Here is a 27594-nt window from a genome sequence, read left to right as displayed (position 1 = left end):
AAATTAACCGGAAAAAAGATCTCAACCAAAGTGATCAAAATGGTAGGCAAATACTCGTTGACAAAACAAATTATAGAATGCAGTAACTCTTATGAAAGTGAATGAAGCTAAAAGTGAAAAAAAACAACAACAATAAAGTACAAAATTTAATAGAACCGGCTTTAATAACTAAGTACCTACTACAAAGTATGACCAGTGAATTGTGAATATCACTTTTAAACGATCGTCATATATAAATTTCTATTTGCATTGCTTCGGCGAGGAAATTGCAGAGAGGGAGAGGAGAATGTTATTATCAGTTAGCATCATAAAACGCCTGTAATGTAACGGTATTTACCTTGCAGCTTTTGTAATTGGTATGCTTCTGTGGCAAGAGTAGACATTTAAAGGGTGTTCCGAAAGGGTTTTTTGATTATCGAGAACCATGACACTTTTGCTGAGGGTAATGTGTTGATAAGACACAAAAAATGCGAGCCCGCGAATCGTGCTCCAATGCACTTATAAGGCAAAAGCCACGATTTATACCGCGAAATCAACCTCCTTCATATCGCATATAAGGCTCTATTTAGCATATTGTGCGAAAGATGTAAGCCGAAAATCGACGAAGTGATTAGACTATATAGTTGTGGCTTCAGCCCTGCTAAATCTTGCAGAGCGACAGTTTCGCATTACAGGTTTAATGACTACCTAGAACAGCAAAAGAACACCAAGATACCGAAACAAGTTACAGCGGGTAGCATGCGCGGGGTAACAGAAGCACTTACGTCGAATCCAATAAAGGCGCTAAATGTTATACTTAACCAGTTGCCATTGGACCTAAATATACGTCTGACAGCTACTAGCTCAGTCATCAGACTGGGGGGGGGTCTAGAAGCTGGAATGAGAAGCTGTGCTATCCAAAGAATACTTTCCATTGGGATTCGAAAAAAGATTGCATTGAACAAACAGCAAACCTTACGCCCATCACACTCACTTGGGTACCCGGTCACAGGAATATTGACGGCAATGAAAAAGCGTATGAACTGCCGATGCACCGTTAGACACCTCTGAGGCAGTCACGGTGCAACAGCCACTTTCAACAATGAAGAGTGACATTCTTCTCAATATTGTGATCAATATTAGCATCACTAAGTTGTTAGTAAATAATCACACAACAACAAAAACATGAATCAGCCACCTTTATGTACATGCGCACATTAAAGCTAGCAACACTTATGTAGAAGGCGACAAAGAGCTTTCTCACACACACAGATGTGGTCATCAGCCGAAGTAGTTACTCACTCATACACACGCATATGGCTATAAACTACAAATATGCATGTACTCATATAACTAATTACCAAGCAGGAGATACAAGAGTTCTAGAAGGTGAAACGCCTTGAAGTATAATTGCACTACTCCCAAAGTAGTCTAATAAAGACCATTTTGCAATACAGCATATTAGAGTGATTTATTCAACAGTTTAGCGATTCGAACATTAGCAGAAGGTTTCAAATAAGCGGAATTTCCTAAAATTCGTTACAATATATAATGGGTTCCCGATCATAAAGGGAAGGAAGGTAACGAAAAGGCCGATGAGTTGGCAAAGGAGAGTTCAGCACACGATTAATCGACCTCAGACGTGGCAGTCTATTTGAGAGGAATCAAAAGGAGACGGGAGTTGTTTATGCTCGATCAAGCAGGAAAGGCATAGACAGAAGCGCGGAAGTACTGATACTTAATTGGGGGCTTTTCGTTTGGTCGTCAAACCAACTCTGGCAATACTAAGAACGCAACAAGTCTCTGTGAGGTCTTTATTGACCGGCCAGTTCAACCTTCCCTGGGCTGTTGTGTAGGTTGAGGTTTCGGCCTATTCTGATATTGAGACCGAAACTCTGAAACTAATACCTGACATATTTCTCAGCATTTCGAATTTTGGCAATTTTAAAACGATCACATCATTTCTGGGTTCATTAGTTCATTTAATGAGCTGTCTAAACTCAACAATTTTAAAGTTCGTTTTTTATATTTATTTTCTGTTTTGGGGAAATTAGCTCATCACACTATGATAACATCTCTCTCTCTCTCTCCATCACTGACTTTGGCTTCCATTGTACAAAGTACATTGGATTGTATCTACAACTGGGTATTTTTGTATTAAAATATTTAAGTAAAAATTATTAGTAAACAATTTATGGTACACACATACACACATATGTAGATGAATACATACTAAATGCAAACTTTGTGCGTTATTACATTTATTCTAAAATAAAATGGAAAATAGAAAATTTTTTAGTCGCTAACCACTATTGGCCATAACTCTTCATTAAGTGTTGACCAGTTGCTGAAGCATCGTTGGAGCATTGGGACGCATCGAAATTTAATTGCTTTGCGTGTTTAGTGAATGATTGCATTGATTTAAGTAACATATTTCACAATATCTAATACATATATTTCCTCTACGTGTCGGTTTTGTAGCGGCAAAATGTTGTTCCAGGACGATTTTTTTCGAAATGACAGTCGTGGCGAAAATAAATCGTTACTTTCGAATTTATTTGTGATTTTCTGTCTGTCGGCTACCGTAAATTGTGAATGTGGCACTTTTGGTGAGACTTAAATGAAATATAAAATTTAAAATATTAATTTAAAGCTTAAAAAATTAAAAAAAAAACTATTGAAGTGGCTATACGTGCGAAATATTTTTTTGGAATGAAATATAATCGAGAAAAAAAAATTATAATAAAGGAAAACGAAAAAAACGGAATACATAAAATAAAATAGCAGTGACAATTTATACCAAATTTTTGTCACTTAAATTTATATTTTTTTTATTTTCCGTATTTTACAAAAAAACCTCTGTGAATTTTCCCAGCCAGCATTTTTTGGAAATTTTGATAAAAAAATATTCAAATATCATACCCCAAGATGATTAAAAACGTTCAAATTTAAAAGCATTTTCTGTTCGAAAATTAACGTATCGTCGCACATTGGTTCAAAATTGAATTTTTGAGGAATAAAATAGTTGGGGTTAAGCTATCGGTCTAAAATTTTTCACGGGGTATTTATAGATGAAAATAACGTCTTGTGGCAAAAATGGGCGGGCCACGCCCATTTTTCACTACTGCTGCCATACAAAGTGGAAACTATAAATTTAAATTTAATTTCAAACAGGATAGTTTTTTATATACATATTTCGATATAAACAATATTTATTGAACTCGAAAAAACACAAAATCAAAACCTAAAATAAGTGCGACTCTGCATCAGGAACATCTATATCTGAAATTATATTACTTTAAAGTTTGTTTATTTGAAATTTGTTTTTAAAATCTTACCGTTACAATTATCAAAAGAATGATCAGTTTCAAGTTCGAGTGAATAAAAAGATTCATAAAGGTCCTTCTCAGATTCGTAGTGAGTCTCGCTTAGTGCCGCTTTTGAGGTGGAAAGTAATTCACATTCATTAGATATGTCAGGCATTTTTAAAAGGGAGACTACTGCAGGTGGCAGAGACAATTTTTGTTTGGCTTTATTGTTTTTCCGTAACGAAGATAATAGTGGATCAGAAGAGTCCATAGCTCTGCCGAAAACATCCTCCATATTGTGCACTCTTAAATCTTTCCTGGCATGTCCGATACGATCACTTTTATAAATTTTGTTACGCGCTTCCGACGCGTTTTCGCCTACTCCAATATCGCAAACTCCAATATTTGCGAAGAGTGCACTAACAGTTTATGAAGAGTTAGTGTCATCGGATTCCAATCGTAAAGCTGAAAATACAATTTTGCTGTTTCCTCACAGTAGCTCTGAAATAGCGGGGTATTTACTTCGTATTCACGCGATATTGCTACGAGTATTATATGTAACCGTTTTAAAAAACTTAAATCTATTTTAGTAAGTGAAGCAAACAATTCTGAGTTTGAGAATGCCCTTCTCGCTGTGTTACCGTCGTTGGTATTACCACTTCCGTTTGTCTTGGGTTTGTCGACATATAGACCCATTTCGTCCCAGAAATGTTTTTGAATTTCCCTCTTCTTTTTTTCTATTTGCTCTTTATGTTCTTTGCTTCTTACTTGCCATATTTTCGGATCAAGTATGTAAGAAAGATGAAGGATAAATTCAAAGAAACGAATCCATGCATGCAATGGACTTATACCGTACTGCAAACTATCCGATCTAGGTTCAAAACATGGAGATTTCAAGTCCTTAACTGACATAAACATTTTTGGTCCAGCACCGCATATTGCACAAACTTGGGTAGATTTCGTATCAGTTACAACTTTTCCATCGATAAGAGTCATGTTAAGACTATAGTTTATATCAAATCTTGTATCATTTGACTCATTTTACTAATTTTAAGGGAGTTATTGACGTCAGAAACAACGATTGGTCAAATGACTCGTGGGTATTTTCAAAAAATTTTGTTTAAATTGGCTATGTCCACTAAAGCTATCAAACCTATAGCTTAAAATTAAAGTTAGTGTATTATCTCCTTTAAACTGGAGCAGAACGTCTTCTTGGAGTAACAAAATTCGTTTGACGGTATGGTTGAGTAAATTTTGTAATGGAACAACTGCTGTAGTTTCGGTTATTTGTATTCCATTCGGTCAGCATTGTGACTTATATTCCAACAACTTATTATAGTGGGGATAAATATCGCAATTACGAGACTTGCTAAGTTGCCGAATGTTGTTATATTGTTGTTTTGTGAAATTATTCTCCAAGAGCAAAGCCATAGCATCCCCAGGAGACAAAGGTATTGGATGCACAACCTTCGAATCAATTAATTTTTTTATCTTACTTGGCCTACAAGGAGATTTGTTCACTGCATTGAGAACATAATGAAGATATTTTTCTTTTGAGTGTTTCGCCGAAATCGAAGCAGCATGAAGCAATGAATTTGATTTGTGTTCTTGTTCTAATGACACTGTAGACGCTATTTTTCTTTTCTGCCTTTCGCAAACCATATCATATTGGAGTTTTGGTCGGCCTCGAGGCTTTGCAGTAACGGTTTTGAGAAGTTCTGCCTCGCACTCTAACCACTTCGACTGTGTTTCTGCCACCTTCTATTGGCGTTTCTACAAAAAATTTTAACCTTGTTTTTTATTGATTCAATTTCTTCCTCCCCATAGCTGTTTTTCAATCTTCCAACAACGCAATCGAACACCGCAACAAAATCTTTTTTATTATCAATCCAAACTTTGAAAATTTCGCCATTTTTGACTACACCTTGCTCTGAAAAATTGTAGCCTCGCTTGCAAACTCTTGCAGATAAAATAACATTTGCATTAAAGAGGATACTATTAGCTGAAATTACCTATATAGTTTATATTGATCCTATTTGATCTAACTTAGTTATGTTCTATTTAACACAGAAAAAACTCACAAAAATCAAAACACAACACGGCTTATTTAAACTCAAAAATATATTAAAGATTATTATTGTTTCAGAAAAAAGTTTGTTGTTCCTGATTTTACATACATTTATTAATATTTTCCATTTTATAAACACACTTTATTCAAATTAGTTAGCTTTTTATCACCACTTGAGATTTTTATATAATTTGAGTAAATTTTTTTTTACGAATACAAAAATCAAAACCAAGACTTTGATAGCTTTCTGACAAACAAGTGGTAGCCAGCTGACATTATTTTTTTAATTTTTTATTTACTACAGTAATGTGTAATAAAAGGTAATTATTTTTTTTTGGGAAAATCAAAAGTCGATAATTGGCTTTAATTCCTCAATATTTCGATTTTGAACCATAGTGCGTCGGGAGAAAAATATACCATAAATGTGATTATTCTTGAATAATCATTTATGATTCATATTTCGAAACACTTTTTATTCATCTTTTTATCATACTTGATATTACTGGAAGATTGTACTTTACTTCTTTTGGAATAACATTTGATTACTTTTCACAGTCATTTTTTGATCACATTTAAGAACAATTTTTAATCATATTATATGATGGTTTGGAATCATTTGTGAATAAGATTGTGATTCATTTTTCCATCATATTTAATACATAACTAAATACTATATAAAGATCATATTTCATCAGGGGGTGAAAGCATCTGGAAGCTCGGAAGTAAGCTTTTTGAACCGCAGGTAGTAATTAACTTGACCGTTGTACACACACACGACTACAACATCCAACATCATCTATGATCATCATCTTAGATCATGGTAACGATGTCACTTTAAAAATCACGATTTTACTATGTCTCATATCATTCTTTGAATATAACTAGATGTTTTCGACAATCATAGCTCATGGAGGATGTTGAAGCCGGGTCCAGGCGTGTCGATCAAGCTTAACTTACCAGTGGTTAAACAGCTTACAACTTCCGTACATCGGTTCCATCCAGTATGTCTTTTCTGGGAAGCCGCATCTAGAGAAATGCTAGAAGACATCTTAGGTTAGCAGCAGCACTTATGTTGCTTTTAGTCTTGAATATGTGTTGTATATTTGTAATTTTTTTGGATTTTATGATTGAAAAATTGTGAGCTAATGAAGAAAAATCAAATTTTCAATGAGAAGTATAGTTTTAACAAGTAAAAAATTCATCATTTATTCGAGAAAGGTAGTCTGCAAATATTAAGAAATTTGATTGAAAAATGATTTTAAATTTTTGATCACCGAAGTTAAAGAAATTAAATTCAAAAATGATTCCAAATTGTGATTGAAAAATTGTTCTCAGTTATTGATCATCAAAAGCAAACAAGTTTTATTATTCTCTATGTTCATTTTTATAAAATCTTAAAATTTATTCATCAAAGTTATTCGAAAATTATTTCAAAAAGTGATCGAAAAATGATTTTCAGTTTTTGATCATTAAAAGTATTCTTATTTTATTATTTATTTTGTTCAAATGTATGAAAACTCAGTATTTATTCGCAAGGAGTAGTCAAATTGTATTGATATGAAGGAAAGTTCAAAAATTGATCATCTAAATGCTGTGTGGGTTGTAACTGAAATTATAAAAACCAAACTCAAAAACATTTTCGAACAAATTTGATAAAATTTTACAAAAATTTCCCATTTCTTATTTGGAGTTCCCTGAAATTTTTTAAGAATACAGTTTGGTTGCCCGATCAATTTAAGTCCAACAAAGTACAAGTAATGGGTCTATCGGAATTTGCATACATTTTTACAAGTTTTTCCCCCGATGGATGTTTTAGAGTTTCCTGCATTAAAAAAAAAGTTTAACACCTCGGAAAAAAACACCAAAAATGAGTTGCGAATTTTGAAAGATCTATAACTTGCATTTTATAGGACTAAAATTGGTTGGGCTCGAAAACTGCATACTCCATAAAATTCAGGGAACTCCAAATAAAAGGATCCAAATTTTCGTAAAATTTTCTTAAAGTTTCGAATTTTTTCGAAAACATTTTTGAGATTTAATAATTTGGGAAAATTTAAACAACGTGACATCAGGACGTACAAGGCGACAGTTGTTTCGATTATACCTTTACAAGTTATTTTCGAAAAAATTCGAAACCTTTACAAGGTATAATCGAAACAGCAGTCGCCTTGTCCGTCCTGATGTCACGTTGTTTAAATTTTTCCCAAATTATTAAATAAATTAAAAATTGCTTCAAATAAATGTTTTCAGACATTTAAATGCAATCAGGGCTATGTTTATGAAGTTGCGAGAGACAGATGAATGAAGACTTGATCATGAGGCACGAACGACTAGTATAACTTGCTACGCAACCAGCAAAATCACTTCAGTTAAGAGCCTATTAATGCAGATCAAAGACATTGTAGCATCGAAACTCTTGAGAGACCATTCTTTTGAATTGTGTGCAAAAGTACAAAATCTTAGGCTCTGAAGAGCCTTTTGTCTACTCGAGAAATTCTCAAAGCTCACTACTTTAGTTCTCTAGTGATTGGTTATATTCCTCTTCTCCTGGTATATATTGATATTAAAATAAAAAATCTATCGCTGCCTCAGACGCAAGCTTTGAGCTCTTGAGTAGTTAAACCATACGAGCTTCCTTCCTTTCAATTGGCAGATATTAGTCAGGAAAATAAATATAATAACTTAAACAGTAGGAATCGGTTGCTGTACCCTTTATGGGCCGAAACGCAGAAGACATACTTCAAACATAGTCATGTTGGCTTGTTTTCACTGCAAACATACTTCTTATAACAGTTAGGACAGCCCTCGTTCGGATATTTCTCCTAGTGGAAACAGCTCCCAACGTCTCCCTTGACCCATCGCAAGTTTCAACACAACACGTCTTATAAACATGTGGTAGGAGGCATATCAGTTCAGCTTTTTACGGAGCTCAACCCCGACTGCCCTTGCAACCTGTGTCATGTAGCACCAAAATAAACGTTAGAGTCTGGTAGCGCAAAGCTAAAGGAGCTTCTTGACAGAGTTATTAATCTCACAGTTAGTAGGTGGGTAGGTAGGTATAAACATCGCCGCCCAGGTGGCCCGATTAGCAACCCTGTAGTGCATCGCCCTAGCTCCGAACTAGCGCAGTACTATCGAGTGAAGAAACAGTAATAGTAGTTCTAATTCTATCCCCTTTGCAGACCTTTAGACCGCGTTCTTAACTAGTTCAGTCGTAGGTGGCTCTGAGATAATCGCTTCCTTTTATTAACTAAAATATATATAGTTCAGATTTAAGCGCTGTGTGGCAGCCAACTGTGCCGCTGTGCATCTGAATAGTATCAGTTCGGAGATCGTCATTGAACCTGCAGAGTGAAACTGTCGATTTTCGTGACTGTCTAAACCTACCGAATGTCAGATCAAATATGTACTACGACCAACTAACTAGAGTCAGGCATTTGCACAGAAAATGGTCAACAGTTTCTCTAGTAGTTAGTGCTTTGAGGTTTCTGCATTATACACAAAAGACTTTTTGTCCTTCTCTCATTGCAATCCGCCTAAGTGGCACTTGATATCGATTTTGCTGTTTTTTTCATGCTTGAGTTTCGAGTTTTTCCCTTTGTGGGTTTAAAGGCTACCTACTTTGGTAATTACACCGTTTCCCTCCGCCGAGCCCCTACATGTCAGCCCATCAACCACTTAATTTTCTTTGATTTCTTTATTACCAGACGTTAGATAATGGATATTTCTAGAGTCCCGGTAAAATTAGCTTATGGTTGCTTGCACGCACCTTCTAACTTTGAGCTAGAATGAGACGCAACTAGCGCTTGCTGCCTGGCTGTCAGAGCAAACACCTTACTTGCTATATTCCGGTCTTCAATTGCAAGGAATTCTGCTTAAAGCGCACCGTAATTTGACAAAATCTCTAATGACGTAGAAGTCTCTAGAGGGTTCCGGTAGATTCCAGCCCCTATACCTGAGGTGTAGATTCGTATGCCGTTATCCAGCAACACTTTCTTCCACGAAGCAACAATGTCATACGCTATAAAGTGATGCTTCCATTCTTTCGAAAGTGCTTTCCCATATTTTAAGGGGTTTTTCGTCTTACCTTTAATTTTTTTTAGGGTTGTTTCTTCCGGATAAAAAAAAAAATATTGTTTCGAAACGAATAGCCATTTCACCATATAAAATATTCTGACAAAAGTTTTCTTATCTTCTTAACTTACTAATATTTAACTATAAAACAAAGAAAAGCTCATTGTACCAGCTACCTATGTGAATCGCAGCGGTACGGATTCGCCGCAAGGCCGCTCGTTTGAGCCACGTTCCTACTATGACGCTGGTACCGAGTGCACGGTGGGCACTGAATGTACGCCCCTACACGATTGTACCGCTATGATTTACGAAGTGGCAAAACGTTGTTACTATGGTGATAAAGCGCTCTTTTGTGGCGGAGGCGAAGAAATGCCTTATGTTTGTTGTCCCAGCAGTCCATTAGAGAAGAATCAGGTGTGCGGCAAATCGTTGGTGCAAGGACATTTCTATCGTGGTCTAGGAACACATCCTTTTGTTGCGCGCATTGGCTTTAAACGTAAGTGCATCACAACGTCAGAGAGTACAAGCACACAATAACAATACAAATATAAAATCTCTTTGCAGACATTAATACAGGTGCCTTTGCATATCCTTGTGCGGGTTCGATCATAGCGCGGCGTGTCATTTTAACGGCTGCACATTGCGCTCTAGCCAAAGCTGAGGGACATCGACTGTAAGTAGGTGGGAGAAGCTGATATGGCTTTCATACTTAATTTTTATGTTTTTTTTTAATTAAATGCCATCTCACTTTCTCTTCCAGCTCATCAGTGCGCGTGGGTGAATATGACACTTCCAGTGATCCGGATTGTGCTAGTACAGGATTTTGTGCACCTCGTTCTGTCAATCATGCCATCAGCCATGTGATTGTGCATCCAGATTACAAACAAGGCCAATATCATCACGATATAGCATTGTTGGTGTTGAAAACACCACTGAATTATTCAGGTGAGAGTTCATAAATCATAAAAACTATGGAAAAAACGAAAGGAAACGAGCACGTGCGTTGTGTTCGGTGTATAGGCTGTTAAGCTTTAATATTTATTTTTTGTGATTGGGTTCATATTAGAGATGTGAGTACCGAAAAAATGAAAGGTGGATAACTAAAATTTGGAATACTGTGATCAGGATTAGTAGGAATGGAATTATTACTCAATTAGATTGACCAGAATTGGTACTCATCCAGAGTTACTAGCTGCGCTGCGGCGAATCGACTTCGGTGGTTCTGAAATAGTCGCTGCCTTTGATTAGCTAATGCGAATACATATAGCTCAGATCTAAGCGCTTTTGGTACAAGTGTGGCTTCCAACTGTCGCCTTATGCAGCCGCAGTTCCTGGGCAATCATTAAATATGTAATGCGAAATTGTCGCTTTGCGTAAGTGTCTCTCTTATTTTCTGCCGGGTGTTGTCGGGGCCTGCTGCAACTTAAAAGTTAGATCCAAAATGACCCAGAAAAAAGAATCTCCCTTTGTTTGAAAACTTCTGCAAATAAAGAGATTAAAAGACTTTGATTTGATGCAGCGGAAGTGCAATTACTTAATATGATTTACCTGTAAAGATACTTATCCGCCCACTACGATGGCGTCCAAGACGACAGGACTGCTGTCAATGGGAGCAATTTTTCGAAACATTGATATATATTCCAAAAACATGACTATCGGTACCATATCTTCTTCGGCAGTTTTTTTCTATAACTAGCTTAATTTTTCCCAATTCTGATGGGGTTATAGGATAGAAGGTGTCATCAGACACTTTATATTTACATCTCTTCGCCTGTAATTATCGCTTTCCCGGGTTTTGTCAAGTTTCTGTTGTCCTTAATAAACGTGAGATAACTTCAGGATGATTTTCTGAAGGACTAGGGTGAATGAAGTTTGATAGCTAAGCGAAACCATCATTTCTGTTAGTTATTGATTGACGTCTCACAGCGCCAAAAATTTCATTACGCTAGCCCACTGGAAACAGAAGAAGAAGGAATAGCTTTATTCTTTTTTGTGAAAGTCTTCTTTTAGCTTGACGTTTCTCTTTGACTTTCATATTTTTCTAGATGCCTTCGAGCTCGTTTTTCAAATCAATTCTTTGAACCCTTTGGACCATTTGGAAATTATTTGGGAATTTCTCCCGTGGCTGTTTTAGAATAATTTCAGTATTATTTTGGTATGATTTCCGAATTTCACAATTTGTGTAATTTGGTTCAATGGCGTTATTAGTAAAATTAGTCGGCTCTAAGAAAGTCAAGAAAATTAACGTGAAAACTAACTTGTTACAATGAAATATCGGTATCAAAGAGTCAATAGCTCCCGAAAAAATAATTGGTTTCAATAAAATACCATATTCCTATACAGTGGCCCTAACTAGAACGGAAACGGTCCAAAAACTGGACGGGTTTAAAAATGTTACCGGTTCTAAAAACGTAACATGTATTACAAATGTTATCGGTTGCAAAAAAAAATTTCGGTACCGAAAAAGCAAACGGTTTCAAAAAAGTAAGCGGTACCGAAAAAGTAAACAGCTGTGTTTTTCGATACTTGTTATTGTTTTAGCGATAATGACACTCCCCGAATGCGTTGGAGATCGTTATCGATGTTGGTGGTCCTTTGCCGTATGCAGGTCCGTTACGTTTCGGTAACAAACACCATAAAGGTAGTAGCGCGACCATCTCGGGAACGATTTGGTATGACGGCATGAAACCTTCTAGGCCATCCCTCCCTCCGACCCCCTAGATCCATCAGAAGTTCGCCAGAGCCTCGCCTGTTAATGAAAGGGGACTCGCCACGGGTAGGTGAGGGTTGAAGAAGCTATATATTGCGCTGGAAACGCCTTCAGAGGGTTGCGCTGCACAACCCCTTGCATCAATTTGGTATTTTAGTCGCCTCTTATGACAGGCATACCTACCGCGTGTATATTCTAAGCCACCTAACCCGCTAGGGGCAGTTTTTCGATACTAGTGACTTTCGGTAGGAGTAACTTTCGTAGAATCGGTTAGTTTTAAGCACTGGTTACTTTTTAGTATCTAACAGTTAATCTAACGATACAAAAACAATAACGAAAAAACTAAATGAACCCCAAAATCGTAGGAAGTTTATTCTTAAATAAAAAATGGAACCATGGAGCTGAGATCCCGCTGTCCCGTCTTGATATAGCGGTATTATTAAGAACAATATTGCCATTCCTAGTCCGTTTGTACATAAATACTTATGCATACACACAGATGTACGCGCTCATTAAATGGGAGTTTTTGTCATTGGTTAGATTTAATTAAGCTTGTCCGTCCGTCCGTTTACTGAAAATATGAAATTTTTTACACGTTTTGCTTTCGTTCCTTTTCTTCAATTATCATCGCATAGAATCAAGTTCAAAATATTGTCGTTTGCATGCCACCAAAGGCCTTTGTCAATGTTCAATATATGGATGTATGTACGCGGTCTTTTAACAGTATAAATCGGACTAACTGAAATGTAGAATTGAGCTAGTTTCGCTGTTTATGATAAAGATGAATGAAGATACAACGGTAACTGTGACTGTTTATGATCTTTGAACAGGAGAAAGACGTTTGTTAGATAGGCATACGCTACATATATGAGGGCGACGGCTAGCAAATCACTAGTAAATAGGCCGACTCGGCAACCGTGTTTCAAGCTGAGATTTTCGCTGTCCAAGAGGCGTGTAAAGCGTTAATGGATATCAATGGTAACGGTAACAGGATAGCCATCTTCTCCGATAGCCAGGCGGCTCTTGGGGCTCTCGGGTCAAAGACGATATCATCAGACCTGATTGGGAAGTGTAGGGAGAGCGCCATGATTCTGGCGAGCCGGCAGATCGTTGCCCTGATATGGGTGCCGGGGCATCGAAACATACAGGGTAATAAGATGGCGGATGAGCTGGCACGAGTGGAGCGGCTCTTGATGTCTCAGGAGCGAAGGAGGTCCTTGCACCCCTGGAACTTATCAAGGGTCTCATCTCTCAGCACTGGTTGAGTGAGGCCAACAATAGGTGAAATCGGTTGTGGATCTGTAGAGTTTCCAAGAGCATGTGGCCATTATATAACGAAAAACGATCTATAGCTGTCCTTAAGATGAACAGAAGGAAAATCTTCAGAGTAGTTGCGGTGATCACGGGGCATTGGACAATTGGGGTACATGCGGCACGGATGGGACTGGAATACAATACCTCCTGTCGCAGCTGCAAGCGTCCGGAGGCGGAGGAAACGGTTGAGCATCTGCTGTGCGAATGCCCAGCGCACTGTCGAAGCAGAATAAAGTTTCTTGTAAAGCCCTTTTCGAAAGCCTCCCAGAACTCAAGGATGTTAGGCCGGGAGAGCTTCTCAAATTTATAAACTCCACAGGATGGATATAAGGGGACGGGTTTCCCTGAGGCGCTTGAAAATGTTTTTTAGTCTTCTTACAACACCCTTTCATTGGTTAACTCACGAGTTTGTGGTCTCAAAATGGCGCATGAGCGCTAATTGGAGTATATTGGGACTCGCCACTCCAACCAACCAACCTACTTGAAGTCAATTCATTCCAGAGCAGAATGCCGTCCAAGGTTAAAGGCTGCTTACACGAAAAACGAACGCTTCACTATGTACCGAATATATAAGGCCTAGTTGAAAAAAATGCTTAGCGTATTTTACCTCCGAGGAGATTAAAGTGGAGACTCTCTTCCAAATTGCGTCGTGCTTCTTTCAATCTTCCCTATAAATTGGTGGTATGGGACCTACATCTTTTATGCCGATTCCGCACGGCAGCTGCAAGACAGATGCATTTTCACTGAGTTACTTTTCATGGGAGAAATATACTCGCAGTGATTGCCAAACCACTACCGAGGGGCGCCCCAGTTAGAAAAAATGTTTTCTAATTGAAAAACTTTTTTCTAAATTTTTGACGTTGCCTTGTGACTTGAACCCAGGTCCTTCGATGTGGCAGGCGTAGCACTTTCTTTTTGTTTTTCACAATACTTTCCGATTGTGTTACCCACCGATGTCGTTAGTTAAGTCGGTTGAAGGGGCCTTATCTCCAATCCGAGCACATACAATCACTACACATGGAGGTATTACGTCTGGGACCTTACGTCATTATTTATACTGTTGGAGAGGCCTTGGCTCCAATCCGTACCTATGCCTTTACTATTCGACTCCTTTTACGCTTCTTCTTCGGTTTGAAGTGCCGTGTTCCAACTCTACATCTTGGATCTCTTTATGTAGCATTTCCATGCTTCACAGCCACTTCATTATGTTCGCGATGACGTCGCACGCCCTTATCCATCTTTCGTTATTTTCGAGCATCTGCCCCACGTATGTTTCGAGAGTGCTATCTTCCCATAATATGCTATGAAGTCTCCATCTATAGCTATGGGACCTTAGGTATTCGAAAATACGTGGTATAATCCACATTCTGTTTCGCCTCCACGATGATCGCATATGCTATGTTCTTCGTGCGTGAAATGGTGGAGATACTCCTTAATATATTCATGCCCGGTTAGGAACTGCGGTAGGTAGAAATCTACCTCGCCATGTTTTCGTGGCAGTCAGTGTGTCAAGACGGAAATGCACCAACATGTCCAGTGCCTCTTTGTCGAGTTATCCCATCTCAGCTGCCAATTTCACATACTGCTGGCTCGCCCTTTGAAGCTTGCAGTTTCCTTCTTAAAAATTAACGGTTCTTTTTTGCCAATATATCGATCTTACATTCCTGCTATTATGAGCGCCGCTTCGGACGTGTGACGAGTACTCTGTAGCCTGGTGCGGTGCCAAGCAGGAGCGCCCTAGAGTAATTGGGTCGTTATGGTGTGGATCTTCACAACTATGGCTCTTGTATTTTGCTTTTAGCTCGGATTTGGGTTCCGATTCCGTTGCCGATAAAGCAAATTTGTAAGCTCTGATTCCCATAAATTCACTTGCGCTTCATCTCCGAAATAAAACTTAAAAGTTTAAATAAAAGTATAAATGATCTGCCGCGAAGTCACGTCAACACCTTCTTTGTAATTTAATTATAGCGATTAAAATAACACATTTTTTTTAGCGAACCAAGTCATTTAACACTAATTATGACAGCAGCTGTCACAAAGCCCATCACTTTCACACAGCGCAATATATTCGGAATTGCCTTGTGGCGCACATTAAAAGTAATGGACAAAACAAAGCGCAACGAATGGCTGAAACGGTGAATCTGTTTCGTAAGGTGAACAAGAAGATGCGTTGAATATGAGATCCTTTACGATAGTCGGGCAGCAAGCAGGTCGGCATGCCTTCTCATTTGTGAATGCTTGAGGTGCATACACGGTGTACGGTGGCGGTGTATGCTTGTATGGAGCATTTGGTTGCCGAGGAGCACGTAAAGCATTTCAAACGCAGCCGTTAAGTGTGATTTACGATCTGAATCAACTGGCTAATACCAGTTTAGTGGTTTGAGGTGTAGACCCCACATGCTTCAAAGCTTTGTAAGGTAGCCGAATATTTTTCAAAGGTGTGCACGTATGTATGTATGTATCTTCATATAACCACAAGGGGTGCTCACGTTATTAAGCCATAAAACTCATTATAACAACGAAATTGAAAAAATAACGATAATTATAGTGTTGCGTTCGATCTTGTTGATTCTTTACTGCACGTGCGTTGTGAATGTGATTATGATTGATACGATAACAATTAAAGCCTGTTCACAGTGTTGCATGGACAGCCTTACATACCGACTTACTGGTGATAAGTGCTTCAAAATGTTTGCGTTGGGTTTTTCCGCTTGTGCTTCTGTTTTTGTCTTCCTAATGGTTATCGTCAGGTGTTTTTTGTTGTTGTTGTAGTTTTAGGGACATTCCCCAAAAGTTTTGGGGATTGCTAACGATGTTGTGGTCCTTTGGCGGATATAGATCCGGTATGTTCCGGTAACAAGCACCATCAAGGTACAAGTTCAACCACCTGTGGAACGATTTGATACGACCACATTAAACTTTCTAAGCCATCTCCCATTGTTGGATTAAATTTTTAAAACTGAAGGCTTTTCTAAAAAGTGGAGCATGGCTTTAATCGTCTCCATATTTTCTGTAGAATTTCGTGTTCACAGCGGAAATATTTCCTAATTATGTGAATTTGTGAGCTCCAATGAACGTAATGATAGCTCAACCGACGATTTCTAGCATAAGTAATGGTGGGGTGACATAATATCAAGGGCCAAAAGTTCAATTGATGTTATGGCCCATTCAAATGGCCATAAGATCAATTGGCCCAATGACCACTTAAAATTATCATAACGCCAATTGACTAAATGACCTTTCTTAAGTTGACTTTATGGCATTGAAGAAACTTTCGTTTTACCATTAAGATCAGCACAAAAACAAAAAACGTCTGCAGCATGGCTCAACTTGTAATCCGATTTAACACTATAATCAAACCAGAATTAGGAAAAGTAGCAATAATTTGAAATATATCGCTATTTTCACTAACTTTCATCCAAAAAAGTTAATCTAATTTAAAATAAGCACACGCTGGAGTAGTATTTCCTTCTGAACGTTCACGGAAATGTAATGGAATATAGGAAAAGAAGCGCCGCATTGGGCCGGTTTTTAATCAATTTTTCATTAGAATTTAAAATAACAAAATTTCCCAATTTAAAATAACAAAATTTCCCACCAACAAAAATAAAGCGAAAATGAAAAAAAACTGTAATTCCACAGTTGTTAACATTTTAATACGTGGGGATGCGAAACAAAATAAATAAAATAATAAATTATGGTCTCTTGAGAAAAAAAAGTTTGACTTTATGACCACTTAGGAAAAGTAGGATGGTCATAATGTCAATATTGTTGACATTGTCAGCAATTGGAATTTATCGTTTAGGCCACCGTGGTGTGATGGTAGCGTGCTCCGCCTATCACACCGTATGCCCTGGGTTCAACTCCCGGGCAAAGCAACATCAAAATTTTAGAAATAAGATTTTTCAATTAGAAGAAAATTTTTCTAAGCGGGGTCGCCCCTCGGCAGTGTCTGGCAAGCGCTCCGATTGTATTTCTGCCATGAAAAGTTCTCAGTGAAAACTCATCTGCCTTGCAGATGCCGTTCGGAGTCGGCATAAAAATGTAGGTCCCGTCCGGCCAATTTGTAGGGAAAAATCGAGAGGAGCACGACGCAAATTGGAAGAGAAGCTCGGCCTTAGATCTCTTCGGAGGTTATCGCGCCTTACATTTATTTTTTTTTTTTTTTAACATCCTTTGAGTTTGTGGCCATTTAAAGTGGTCATAAGGTCAATTGACGTTATTCAGGATCTTGAGGATAGGGACTGCAAAGTGGTGGCTTACGCCGATGAGCTGGCAATTCTTATCAGAGCTAAATTTCTGAAATCAACGAAGGACGTTTTACAGAGTTACCTGTGTGTAGTGAGTAGGTCGTTCGAATCTTGTGGATGTGTGCGGTTGCTTAATTTAGACCACTCTCTATGGGGGGAGTACCTTTGGTGCTGTACTTTAGGATGATTCTTGGAAGAAAGGTGTCATGGAAGCTTAATGTGGAGGACAGGGTTAGAAAAGATGCGGATACCTTGTACTGCAGTCGAGGGATAATTGGCCAACACTGGTGCTCTCTCTAAGGGTGGTACATTCGCTGTGCGAAAGCAGTGTAATGATTGGCAATGGTTGAAATAAGCAAGGTCCTTCGTACAACACCTACACTGGCCCTAACGCGATGCTGAATCTGTACCGGGTTGTCATCGTGGGCTAAATGACCGCAGCCCGAGCGGCAATATGGCTTTGCAATGCGGGATATAGGCTTGTGGATTGTGGGCACTCAAACATTTTGACCGACTTCGGCGTCATCCCTGGCAGGACAGACTACTGTGTGCCGGCTTCCGCTCCTGTTGTTAAATTGATCCCTCATAATAAATCTAGTGATGAATGGAGTGGGAAATTAATATGGGACGGTTGTCTGGTCAACCTGTTCACGATTGAATCCAGGTATGACTGGAGGTTTGGGGGTTGAGTATTCTGCCATAAGCTCGGTGCTCGCCGCTTTAAAGAATGCGGTAGATTACATGTTATCCGCTGCTGTAACTGTACAGCTTAATAGACCTGACAGCCCCGGCTGTGTTAGCTGTATGTGGGACGACGTGGTGAAATCATCCAGTCACATTAAGCTCAGCTGTACAGCCTCTGCAAGGACGAGGCGTGATGTCTCGTTCGGGACGTATTCGAATATCCGGAGGAAATTTCCAAGACCGTAGCTTACGAAGCCAGTTTTACTTAGAGTATGCGGTAATACAATGGACCAAAAAAAATTATCCAAGTGAACTGATCCTTAACTGGCCTGTTGCCACATACATAACCTAGTTAAATGCAGTTCACAATGAAGTTAGACCTCGCAATCATTCCCGTTGATCCACATCGAGTTCGTTACCCTAATACGGAGCTTATTTGGTTAACAAAGTTTTAAATTTTTTCTTCAAAGAACTTTTCCACTTCTCATTAAAATTATTTTTACAGTTGCAACACAACCAATCTGCCTGCAAAAGTCGCGTGCCAATTTGGTAGTGGGGAAGCGCGCTACGATCGCCGGTTGGGGCAAAATGTCTACATCCAGTACACGTCAATCGGAAATGTCACATTTAGATGTGCCATTAACAAGTTGGGATCTATGTTTGCGTAATTATGCCTCGACGGGTGCCCTCGAATCACCAAACTCAATAGAAGGTCAATGGATGTGCGCTGGTGGCGAAGGTAAAGATGTGTGTCAAGGATTTGGTGGAGCGCCGCTTTTTATACAGGAGAATGGAATTTATTCACAGGTGGATTTACTAATTAATTATACTTACTACGATGCTACTTTGTAAATATTATCTTCTTAACTTTAATTTGACTACCTCTTTAAAATATGTTAATGCTTCTTCTTCTTAAATGATATTTTACCGGCAAGCTAAATTTGGGCAAGCCATTACAGCGTTCTAGTTATGTCTTTGTCTAAGATTGAAGTTTCTGACAGGGTACGAATTAGAATTCTTTTTCAAGGATTTCCGTCCGAAACGAAGAATGAACAAGTAAGGATGGGACTTCATGCCTTTCATGAATGGGGCTGAACAATAATCTTATCCCATTCGTAATCTCCAAATAATCGGCTGTATAAGATAAGAAATATATAGTGAACAGATGTACATACCTAAACGATTTTTAAGATAAATAAAAAATAAAAAATAGGTAGGTTCTTTGTGTGAGGATGCAAAGTTTCACGTTTTTTGTGGTCTGCATGTAAAAACTATGACTACGAATCACGTATTTCAACAATATATGACGTAAACGTAAGTATTTGATGACATTTGATGAAATTTTGAAGCTTATAGCCGTAAAAAAGGGGCAAAAATTAGAGTTTATATGGGGTATATAATATATGTACCACCGATCTCTCTGATTTTTTCAGACAACAATATATGCTATATACATAAGCATTCGTTGAAACTTGAAGCCTCTAGCTCTTAAAATGGGGCAGTAATTACGACAAGTTTTTATCTGAACAATCGGTTGTAGGGGATATATACTATATATACCACCGATCTCATCCATTTTTTCAGACAACAATATGTGCAATATACGAAAGCATATGGTAAAGTTTGAAGCTTCAATCTGATAAATTGAGGAAGATATGACAAAAATCCTCCTTTTCTGAAATATCGGTTGTATGGAGGATATATGCTATAGTGGTCCGATCCGGCCGGTTCCGACAAATTTCTAATCGGACACCTAAATACACCCGCTCACCAAATTTCACCAACATATCTCAAAAATTTAGGGACTAGTTTGCATACAAACAGACAGACGGACATGGCTAAATCAACTCAGCTCTTCATCCTGATTAATTCTGTGTACTTAATGGTGCGTCTATCTATTTTCCTTTAAGGACTTACAATTTTGAGATTCGTGCCAAAGTTAATATACCATTTCAATTTCATGAAAGGTATAAAAAGAGCACTGAAGATGGCACAACGCCGAAAACTGTTTGTTTCCAATCCATAACTGATAATGGTTGACGGAAAATCGTTCCGAAGTAATTAAAAATAATTCTTTTTTTTTTTTTTTTTTTTTTTTTTTTTTTTTTTTTTTTTAATGGACGTTGTGGCAGCGCGCTGCCCTCAAGTGGCCCAATGAAACCAGGCTAATCCTGTTCACGCGATCGATTTATATATATATATAATAACTTTTTTTTTTTTTTATTTTGCCGAGTCTTTGATGGGCAGCGGTTTGTCAAGCGTCACGATCTGAGACTGCTCAGCTACAGAAGAAATTTCATCAGCCAAGCGTAATACTTAAAGAGAACAGAAGCAAACGTATTATACATTAATTTAGAGAGGTGAGAACAATCTTTTTTATAGAAAAAAGGGAGTCCGAGCTATCAAATGTGTTTGAGTGAGAGTTATAGTCTTGGCATAGACGCCGAAAAGGTTCATTTTGTTCGAAATTCGTTCTACATTGTTTCAGCAGAAGAGGTTTGAAGTGTCTCGATGTCCGAGAGGGAACGCAAAAGTTCACTTCATTCAGAAGGAATGGGCTCGAAATTGATCCATTTAAAAGTTTTGTCATAAATATCACACCAAGCATTTCCCTTCGACTAGCAAGAGTTGGAAGATTGATAAGCTTTAATCGATTAGTATAAGGTGGAAGATTAGTTAAAGAGTCCCATTGGAAATTTCTTAAGGCAAATAGTAAAAATTGTTTTTGTATTGATTCGAGACTGTCTGCATGGACTTAATAACGCGGATTCCAAATTATCGAGCCGTATTCTAATATTGGCCTAACTAATGTTGTAAAAAGTGCTTTAGTTATGTAAGGGTCGTTAAATTCTTTTGACCACCGTTTAACAAATGCAAAAACACCTTTGCCTTTATTCACTGTAGCATTAATATGAAGATTGAAACTAAGTTTGGAATCCATCATGACTCCCAAGTCAATAAAATTATTTACAGTTTCTAGACTATAGTTGTTAATTGTATATGAAGCTGGTGGCGAAACTCTCCGAGAAAAACACATGAATTTACATTTTTTGAGATTGAGCGGCATATAATTTACATTGCACCAGGTAACCAAGTGATTTAAATCCATTTGAAGCAAGGAATGTTCCTCAACCGAGGCACATGATTTGAAAAGTTTTACATCGTCTGCGTACATCAAGATTTTTGAGTATTTAATTGTACCAGATATATCGTTTATGAACAACAAGAACAGAATCGGACCAAGATGGCTGCCCTGAGGAACACCAGAAGAAACATTGATGACCCCAGAAAGTGTATTTTTAAAGATTACTTTTTGCGTACGATAACCAAGATACGAAGAAATCCAACATATAAGACGGGGTTGAAAACCGAGTTGACTGAGCTTATGAATAAGTAATGGGTGTGATACTTTGTCGAAAGCTTTACTGAAATCGGTGTAAATTACATCAGTGTGAAGGCCTTTTCTAAATCCATTAGAAACGTGGGTGGTAAATTCTAGTAAATTGGTGATAGGTGATTTGCCCTTACAGAACCCATGCTGCGAGCTTGCAATTATGGGGGAAATAGGGAATGTTAGGTGGTGGGTAACAATAGCCTCAAATAACTTTGGGATAGCGGATAACTTTGCTATGCCCCGGTAGTTTTCTATTGAAGACCTGCTTCCATTTTTATGAAGCGGAATAAGAAAAGATTCCTTCCATATTGTTGGGAAAACGCCATAAATTAAAGATAAATTAAATAAATCTGTTAGCGGCTGATAGATGTTTGCGGCACATTTTTTAAGAAAGTGTGTCGGGATCCTGTCGGGGCCGTATGAATATGATACTTTTAAAGTTTTTAAATAAGATAATACATCTTCTGAAGATATAAATGGAGCTCTGATTGAATAACATGAATCAATATGGTATGGGTATTCATTAGGTGGAACATTGGTCTCAATAGAGTAATTTGATTTGAAAAATTCCGCAAAGAAGTCGGCGATCTCTTGATCATCGCTGGAAATATTATCTTGGAATTTCATGGATGATGGAAACCCTTTCACCCTGCGTTTAGAGTTTACGAATCCGTAAAATGCCTTCGGGTTGCAAGTTATATTTCTTTTCATTTTACAAAGATAAGCTTTGTAACACTTTTTGTTCAATTGAAAATACTTGCAGCGTAGAATCGAGTACTGTAAGTAATGGTTATGTAAACCCGTCTTTTTGAACAACTTGAAAGATCGAGACTTTTTATTCTTTAAAATTTTCAGCTCTTTAGTGAACCATACTTGGCTTGTATCGGAATGTACACAAATCCGCTTAGGTACGTATTTTTCAAAAAGACAGTAAATGGTATTGTAAAAGTGAGAAACGCTTTGCTCCACATCAGCATTAAATGTTGGCCACACTATTCGAGATAGATCACGATTTAATTTTTTAAAATTGGCCTTCGCAAAGTCGAAGCGATAACTGGAGTCGTATCGTTTATTTCCGCTGTTACAAGCATAATTTACAACTTCGTAAACTATTTTGAGGGAAGGGTGGTAAGCATCTTCAGGTTCAATAATGGGTTCGCATCGACTAATGGAATATTTAGATTCATCATCCACAAAGGCTAAATCCAACACTCTTCCGAATTTATTCGATTGGATGTTGATTTGTTGAAGGCACAGCTCAGACATTCCGTCTAGAAATTCATTGTTGGAAGACTTTGACGAAACTGGTACGATATTAAAGTCAGAGATGCACCATGATATGTGTGGCATATTGAAGTCACCCAAGACAATAATGGAATCGGAAGGCTTTAGCATCGAATTAACAGTTCTTAGCAAGGAAATGTGATTCATATAAACGGACAGTTCAGAAGATGGCGGGATATAACAGATGGCCAAATAAATGTGGATATTTGCTAGTTGTGTACGTATGCACAAGAACTCAGTTGTATCGGTGGCGGTTACGCAAATCTCTTCAGATGGTATTGAAGAGTGTACAGCAAGCAGAACCCCACCTCCAACCCTGTTCAGGCGGTCATTTCGATATATCTGGTAGTCATTACAGAGGATCTCTGAGTTAAAAACATGAGGTTTCAGCCAGGTTTCGGTTAAAGCAATTATATCGTAGCTTGAGTTAAATGATTTTAAAAACAGTTCTGTTAACTTGGTGTTTAAGCCTCTAACATTTTGGTATAGTATATCTAAAGCAGATTTTTCGTTCAGTTTTTTGACTCAGTGTTATTAACAGGGATCTTTGCCAAGTTTGGAACACTCTTATTCCGCCTATATTCAAATTCCCGCACAAGTGCCCCGGAGGGCCAAAAATCGTTACTCAAGATAGTGTCAAAATGGTCAATAGGTACATCTAATCTAAAGGAAGATACGTTTCTTTCATAACTAAAATTAAATTTCCGAATTGTTACGTCATGGGTTTTCCTTTTTGAGAAGATATACGATTTCAGATCCTCCTCAGTAGTATCCCTGTCGAATCTTGACACGAATATCGATTTTTTAGGAGGGACTACAACCAACTTCCTAGTTCCAGGCTCAGTCGCCTGAGAACGGTTTTCCCACATATCTGACGGCAATTTGAAAGATTTCACTTAAAAATAGTTTTTTTCAAAAATTATAATGATTTTTGCAACATGATGTTTTCTTTTGAATGTAACGCCGCCTAAGCCGGAGTCAAGCCATGGTAGTTGACCCAATAATTAAAACCCAGTAGGGAATGGGTGCTCTAAGTTTTCATTTTCAGAACACCTTGTCGCTTAGTGAAGAGCTACGTCCTCAACAGCGAAAACCCATCATAAAATCGTCTTCAATACATCGCCGGTGCATAAATCTTCTCTCAAAGAGGCAGTTCACATAATGATAACGTCCACGATTAGCGACTTATAGGCTCACTTGCAGAACGGCAAGTTATTTTTTCAAATCAGAATTAGCTTTTCATGAGGGGTTAAATTCATACATAAACACTTTTTTAAATTAAATTTGAGATAAATAGAAATTTTGCCGTTCTGCCAGTGGGCCATGGATTTCAATTTCAAGTCGAGTCGTGAAAGAACTTAAGTTCTCAATGGCCTTTCGAAAGAAGTACTTGTTAAAAGGACTGTCATTATCATGTTACCAACGCGCTTCATCTAATGTTGTCATGGTCCATGCTTCTATAGCAGGAGGGTACGATAAGTGACTTGTAGAGCATGATTTTCGGTTGCCGAGAGAGGACTTTACTTTTCAATTGCCTTCCTGGTCCAAAGTAGTATTTATTGGTAAGGGTTATTCTTCGCAGGATTTCAGAGCTGATGTTGTTGTTAGTGTTAATGCTGGTTCCCAAATAAACGAAATCTTTTACTATTTCGAAGTTATGGCTGGGAACAGTAGCGTAGTTGCCAAGGCGCATATGCGCTGACTCTTTGCTCCATGACAGCAGGTACTTCGTTTTGTCCTCATTCACCATCAAACCCATCTTTACCGCTTCTTTTTCCAGTTTGGAGTTAGCAGAACTAACGCATATGCCAGTAATTTCACGCTTTTATAGAATATTGTTCCAGAGCGATTAAGTTCTGCAGCTAGTATAATTTTCTCCAGCATCAAATTAGAGAAATCACAGGATATGGGGGTCACCCTGTCTGAAACCTCGTTTAGTTTCGAATGACGCGGAGAGGTCTTTCCCAATTCTTACTGAGCTAATGGTGTTGCTCAACGTCATTTTGCACAGCCGTATAAGTTTTGCAGGGAAACCAAATTCAGACAGTGGCATATAGACAGCTTTTTCGTGCTGTCGAAGGCGGCTTTAAAATCAACGAAGAGGTGATGTGTATCGATTATTTTTTCGCGGGTATTTTTTCCAAGATTTGGCGCATTGTGAAAATCTAGTCGATAGTAAATTTACCATGTTTGAAGCCGCACTAATAAGGTCCAATCTGCCGAATCACGGTGGGCTTCAATCTTTCGCACAATACACTTGACAGGACCTTATATGCGATATTCAGAAGGATGATTCCGTCGTATTTGGCGCAGTTTGCAGTATCCGCTTTCTTGCGGACTGGGCAAAAAACCCTTAGATTCTAATATTCGGGCATGCACTCGTCCGAACATATTTTGCAAAGAAACTGATGCATGCGCCTTACCAACTGCTCGCTGTCGTGTTTGAATAGCTTCGCAGGCAATCCATCAGCGCCTTGTTCTTTTTTTAATCTGGTTATTGATATTCTGACTTCATCATAATCGGGTGGGTGGACATTTATCCCTAATCATCGATGGCGGGATCGAGTTCGTCATCCCTGCGCGGTAAATCGCTGTCTCCATTTCTGAGAGCATAAGTGTTCCCTCCACAATCTAAGTACAAGATCCTAGCATTTGTGCGTCGATCGCAACCATACCCATGTAATAACCACCGCGTGGGGTATACGCAACTTATGTGAAAGTTTGAACAAAATCGACCGACGCATCTCCAAACACCGGCGACCAACTAACACACATTTTAGCCTTTCTTTTTATATAAGTATATAGATGTCGCCTAATCGATTTGGTTGACTGACCACACGAGCTTTCGGGTCGTCTCGCCTTGTAATCAGCTCTCCAGAAGGTGTTTGAAATTATCAGTGCCTTCTCATCAGGTTATCTTTTTATGAGCATACTTCGTTCTCTTCTCACAATGTGCGTTGCAGCTATGCGAAATGTAGCACTGTGTCAGCGCTCTTCTTCTTCTCAGAGGCGATACACAGTAATAGAGAAATATACTCACATTGATCAGTAAAATCGCTAGATTGAACATTACTCTCAGGGATAAGGTGTAAGGGCAGAGTAGAAGAATCATCGGCTATCTGTACAGGGAGTACCTTGAGGCTCGCGTTCACAATTGACACTTTATACTGCCTATTCCGTAAATCTCAATTTCAGCAGCGTTGTTATATCAGTATTTCCATTCAAGCTGGCATCATCGCGGACGGACTGAAGGTCTCGGCATTCAACATGCATTTCTTTAAATCATATTTTTTATGATGTTGACATGTAAAACTTCTGGCCTTACTAAACTTTATGACCACAAAAGTCCCAGGCCTAAATAGTGCATGGAGCGACATTTTGATGCAATGATCAAACTGTTTGTCGAGGTCAATAAAACTACACAGAAACCTAATATTTGCGGAGCACGCGCCCTTATAGTGAGTGAGTGCTTTGTCGCAACTCGTCCTCCTGCAACTCCTCCATAAGCTGCTGAATGTGATCCGTATTCTCTTAGCGTGCAAGAACTGCGGCCAGAGCCAGTTTATTGTGGTAGTAATTTTAAAGATTTACTTTCCTCGATACTATAAGCATATCCTCTGTTCCCTTCATATCGTAAACCGACTATTTTTGTTTGCTTGTGCTGCAGGCGTCCGAGAAGTATTACTTTCAAACTACTATCTTCTGGAATCTGCTATAGCGTAAGCAAACTTCGTTCGCCTTTTTGAAGTTTAGCTTGCATTGCATGTTGGGCAGACGTCGCCAACACCGGTGGGTCCTTAATTTTAATATGGGCGTATAATGATGAGCTGTACTAGCGCGAAAAAGCCCAAAGGCTTCGCTAGCTGGGTCATGTTATGTGAATGGACGTAGACGCTACGGCCAAGAAAATATTTTGCTGGACACCGCCATTTGTAAGGAGAGGAGGGTGTATGAAGACCTGGCCTCCCTTGGTGCAAAGGAGCAAGAGTGGGGATTTAACATGAAACTTATTACACACCTAACTAAATTACCGTAATTCCTGTACTTAAATTGTTAATCAGATCCAGAAAGTACTTAGGGGGCATCTTTGAAGGTCTAGCTGTGTCTGTTTTTTCGAGACTTTAGGCAACTGGAGTTGGCAGACTAGAATTTTGTTTTCAGTCTTGAGGAGCTTGATAAGTATGGCTACTAATGCTATGGTATCTAAGTTGCCTCGATTGTTTTAAGGATCTTTTTGAGGTTTATTTTTACCGGGCTCTTTTTCCTCTTACAGATTGGCATTATGTCTTTTGGTTCGGATAATTGTGGCGGTTTACGTATACCGAGCGTTTATACTTCAGTTGCACATTTCGCCGAATGGATACATGATAATACGCCGCCAGAATAAACTTGAGGTTAAGTGCCGGACGAAGAAAAACGCCGAAGAAAAATTATGTTTTCCAGTGAAATTAAAGCGCAGCTCGTAAAAAATTCTGTTTTAATTTTTATTTATTTAACTAATTTAAGTCGCTTGTTTGATTATCATAAAA

General features: G+C 38.4%; 1 protein-coding gene across 4 annotated transcripts; it reads left to right on the top strand.

Moving 5' to 3' along the window:
• LOC137242083 (chymotrypsin-like protease CTRL-1) lies at positions 1-27594 on the top strand. Of its 4 annotated transcripts, none has more exons than XM_067769452.1 (7): positions 1-42; positions 2314-2588; positions 9584-9925; positions 9994-10102; positions 10190-10374; positions 18893-19194; positions 27339-27594. In XM_067769452.1, the coding sequence occupies exons 2-7, from the start codon at positions 2468-2470 to the stop codon at positions 27450-27452; spliced, it is 1173 nt and encodes a 390-aa protein (XP_067625553.1). In that variant the 5' UTR covers positions 1-42; positions 2314-2467; the 3' UTR covers positions 27453-27594. The 4 variants fall into 4 exon arrangements, with proteins under 4 accessions (XP_067625553.1, XP_067625555.1, XP_067625556.1 ...); XM_067769454.1 differs by having other exon boundaries at positions 21-42; positions 2461-2588; XM_067769455.1 differs by lacking the exon at positions 1-42 and adding an exon at positions 137-186 and having other exon boundaries at positions 2461-2588.

The sequence above is a fragment of the Eurosta solidaginis genome, chromosome 2, assembly GCF_040869045.1.
Source record: "Eurosta solidaginis isolate ZX-2024a chromosome 2, ASM4086904v1, whole genome shotgun sequence".
NCBI classification, from domain to species: Eukaryota; Metazoa; Arthropoda; class Insecta; order Diptera; family Tephritidae; genus Eurosta; species Eurosta solidaginis.
Note: the sequence above shows the minus strand (reverse complement) of the source record. Positions and strands in the feature narration are given on the sequence as shown.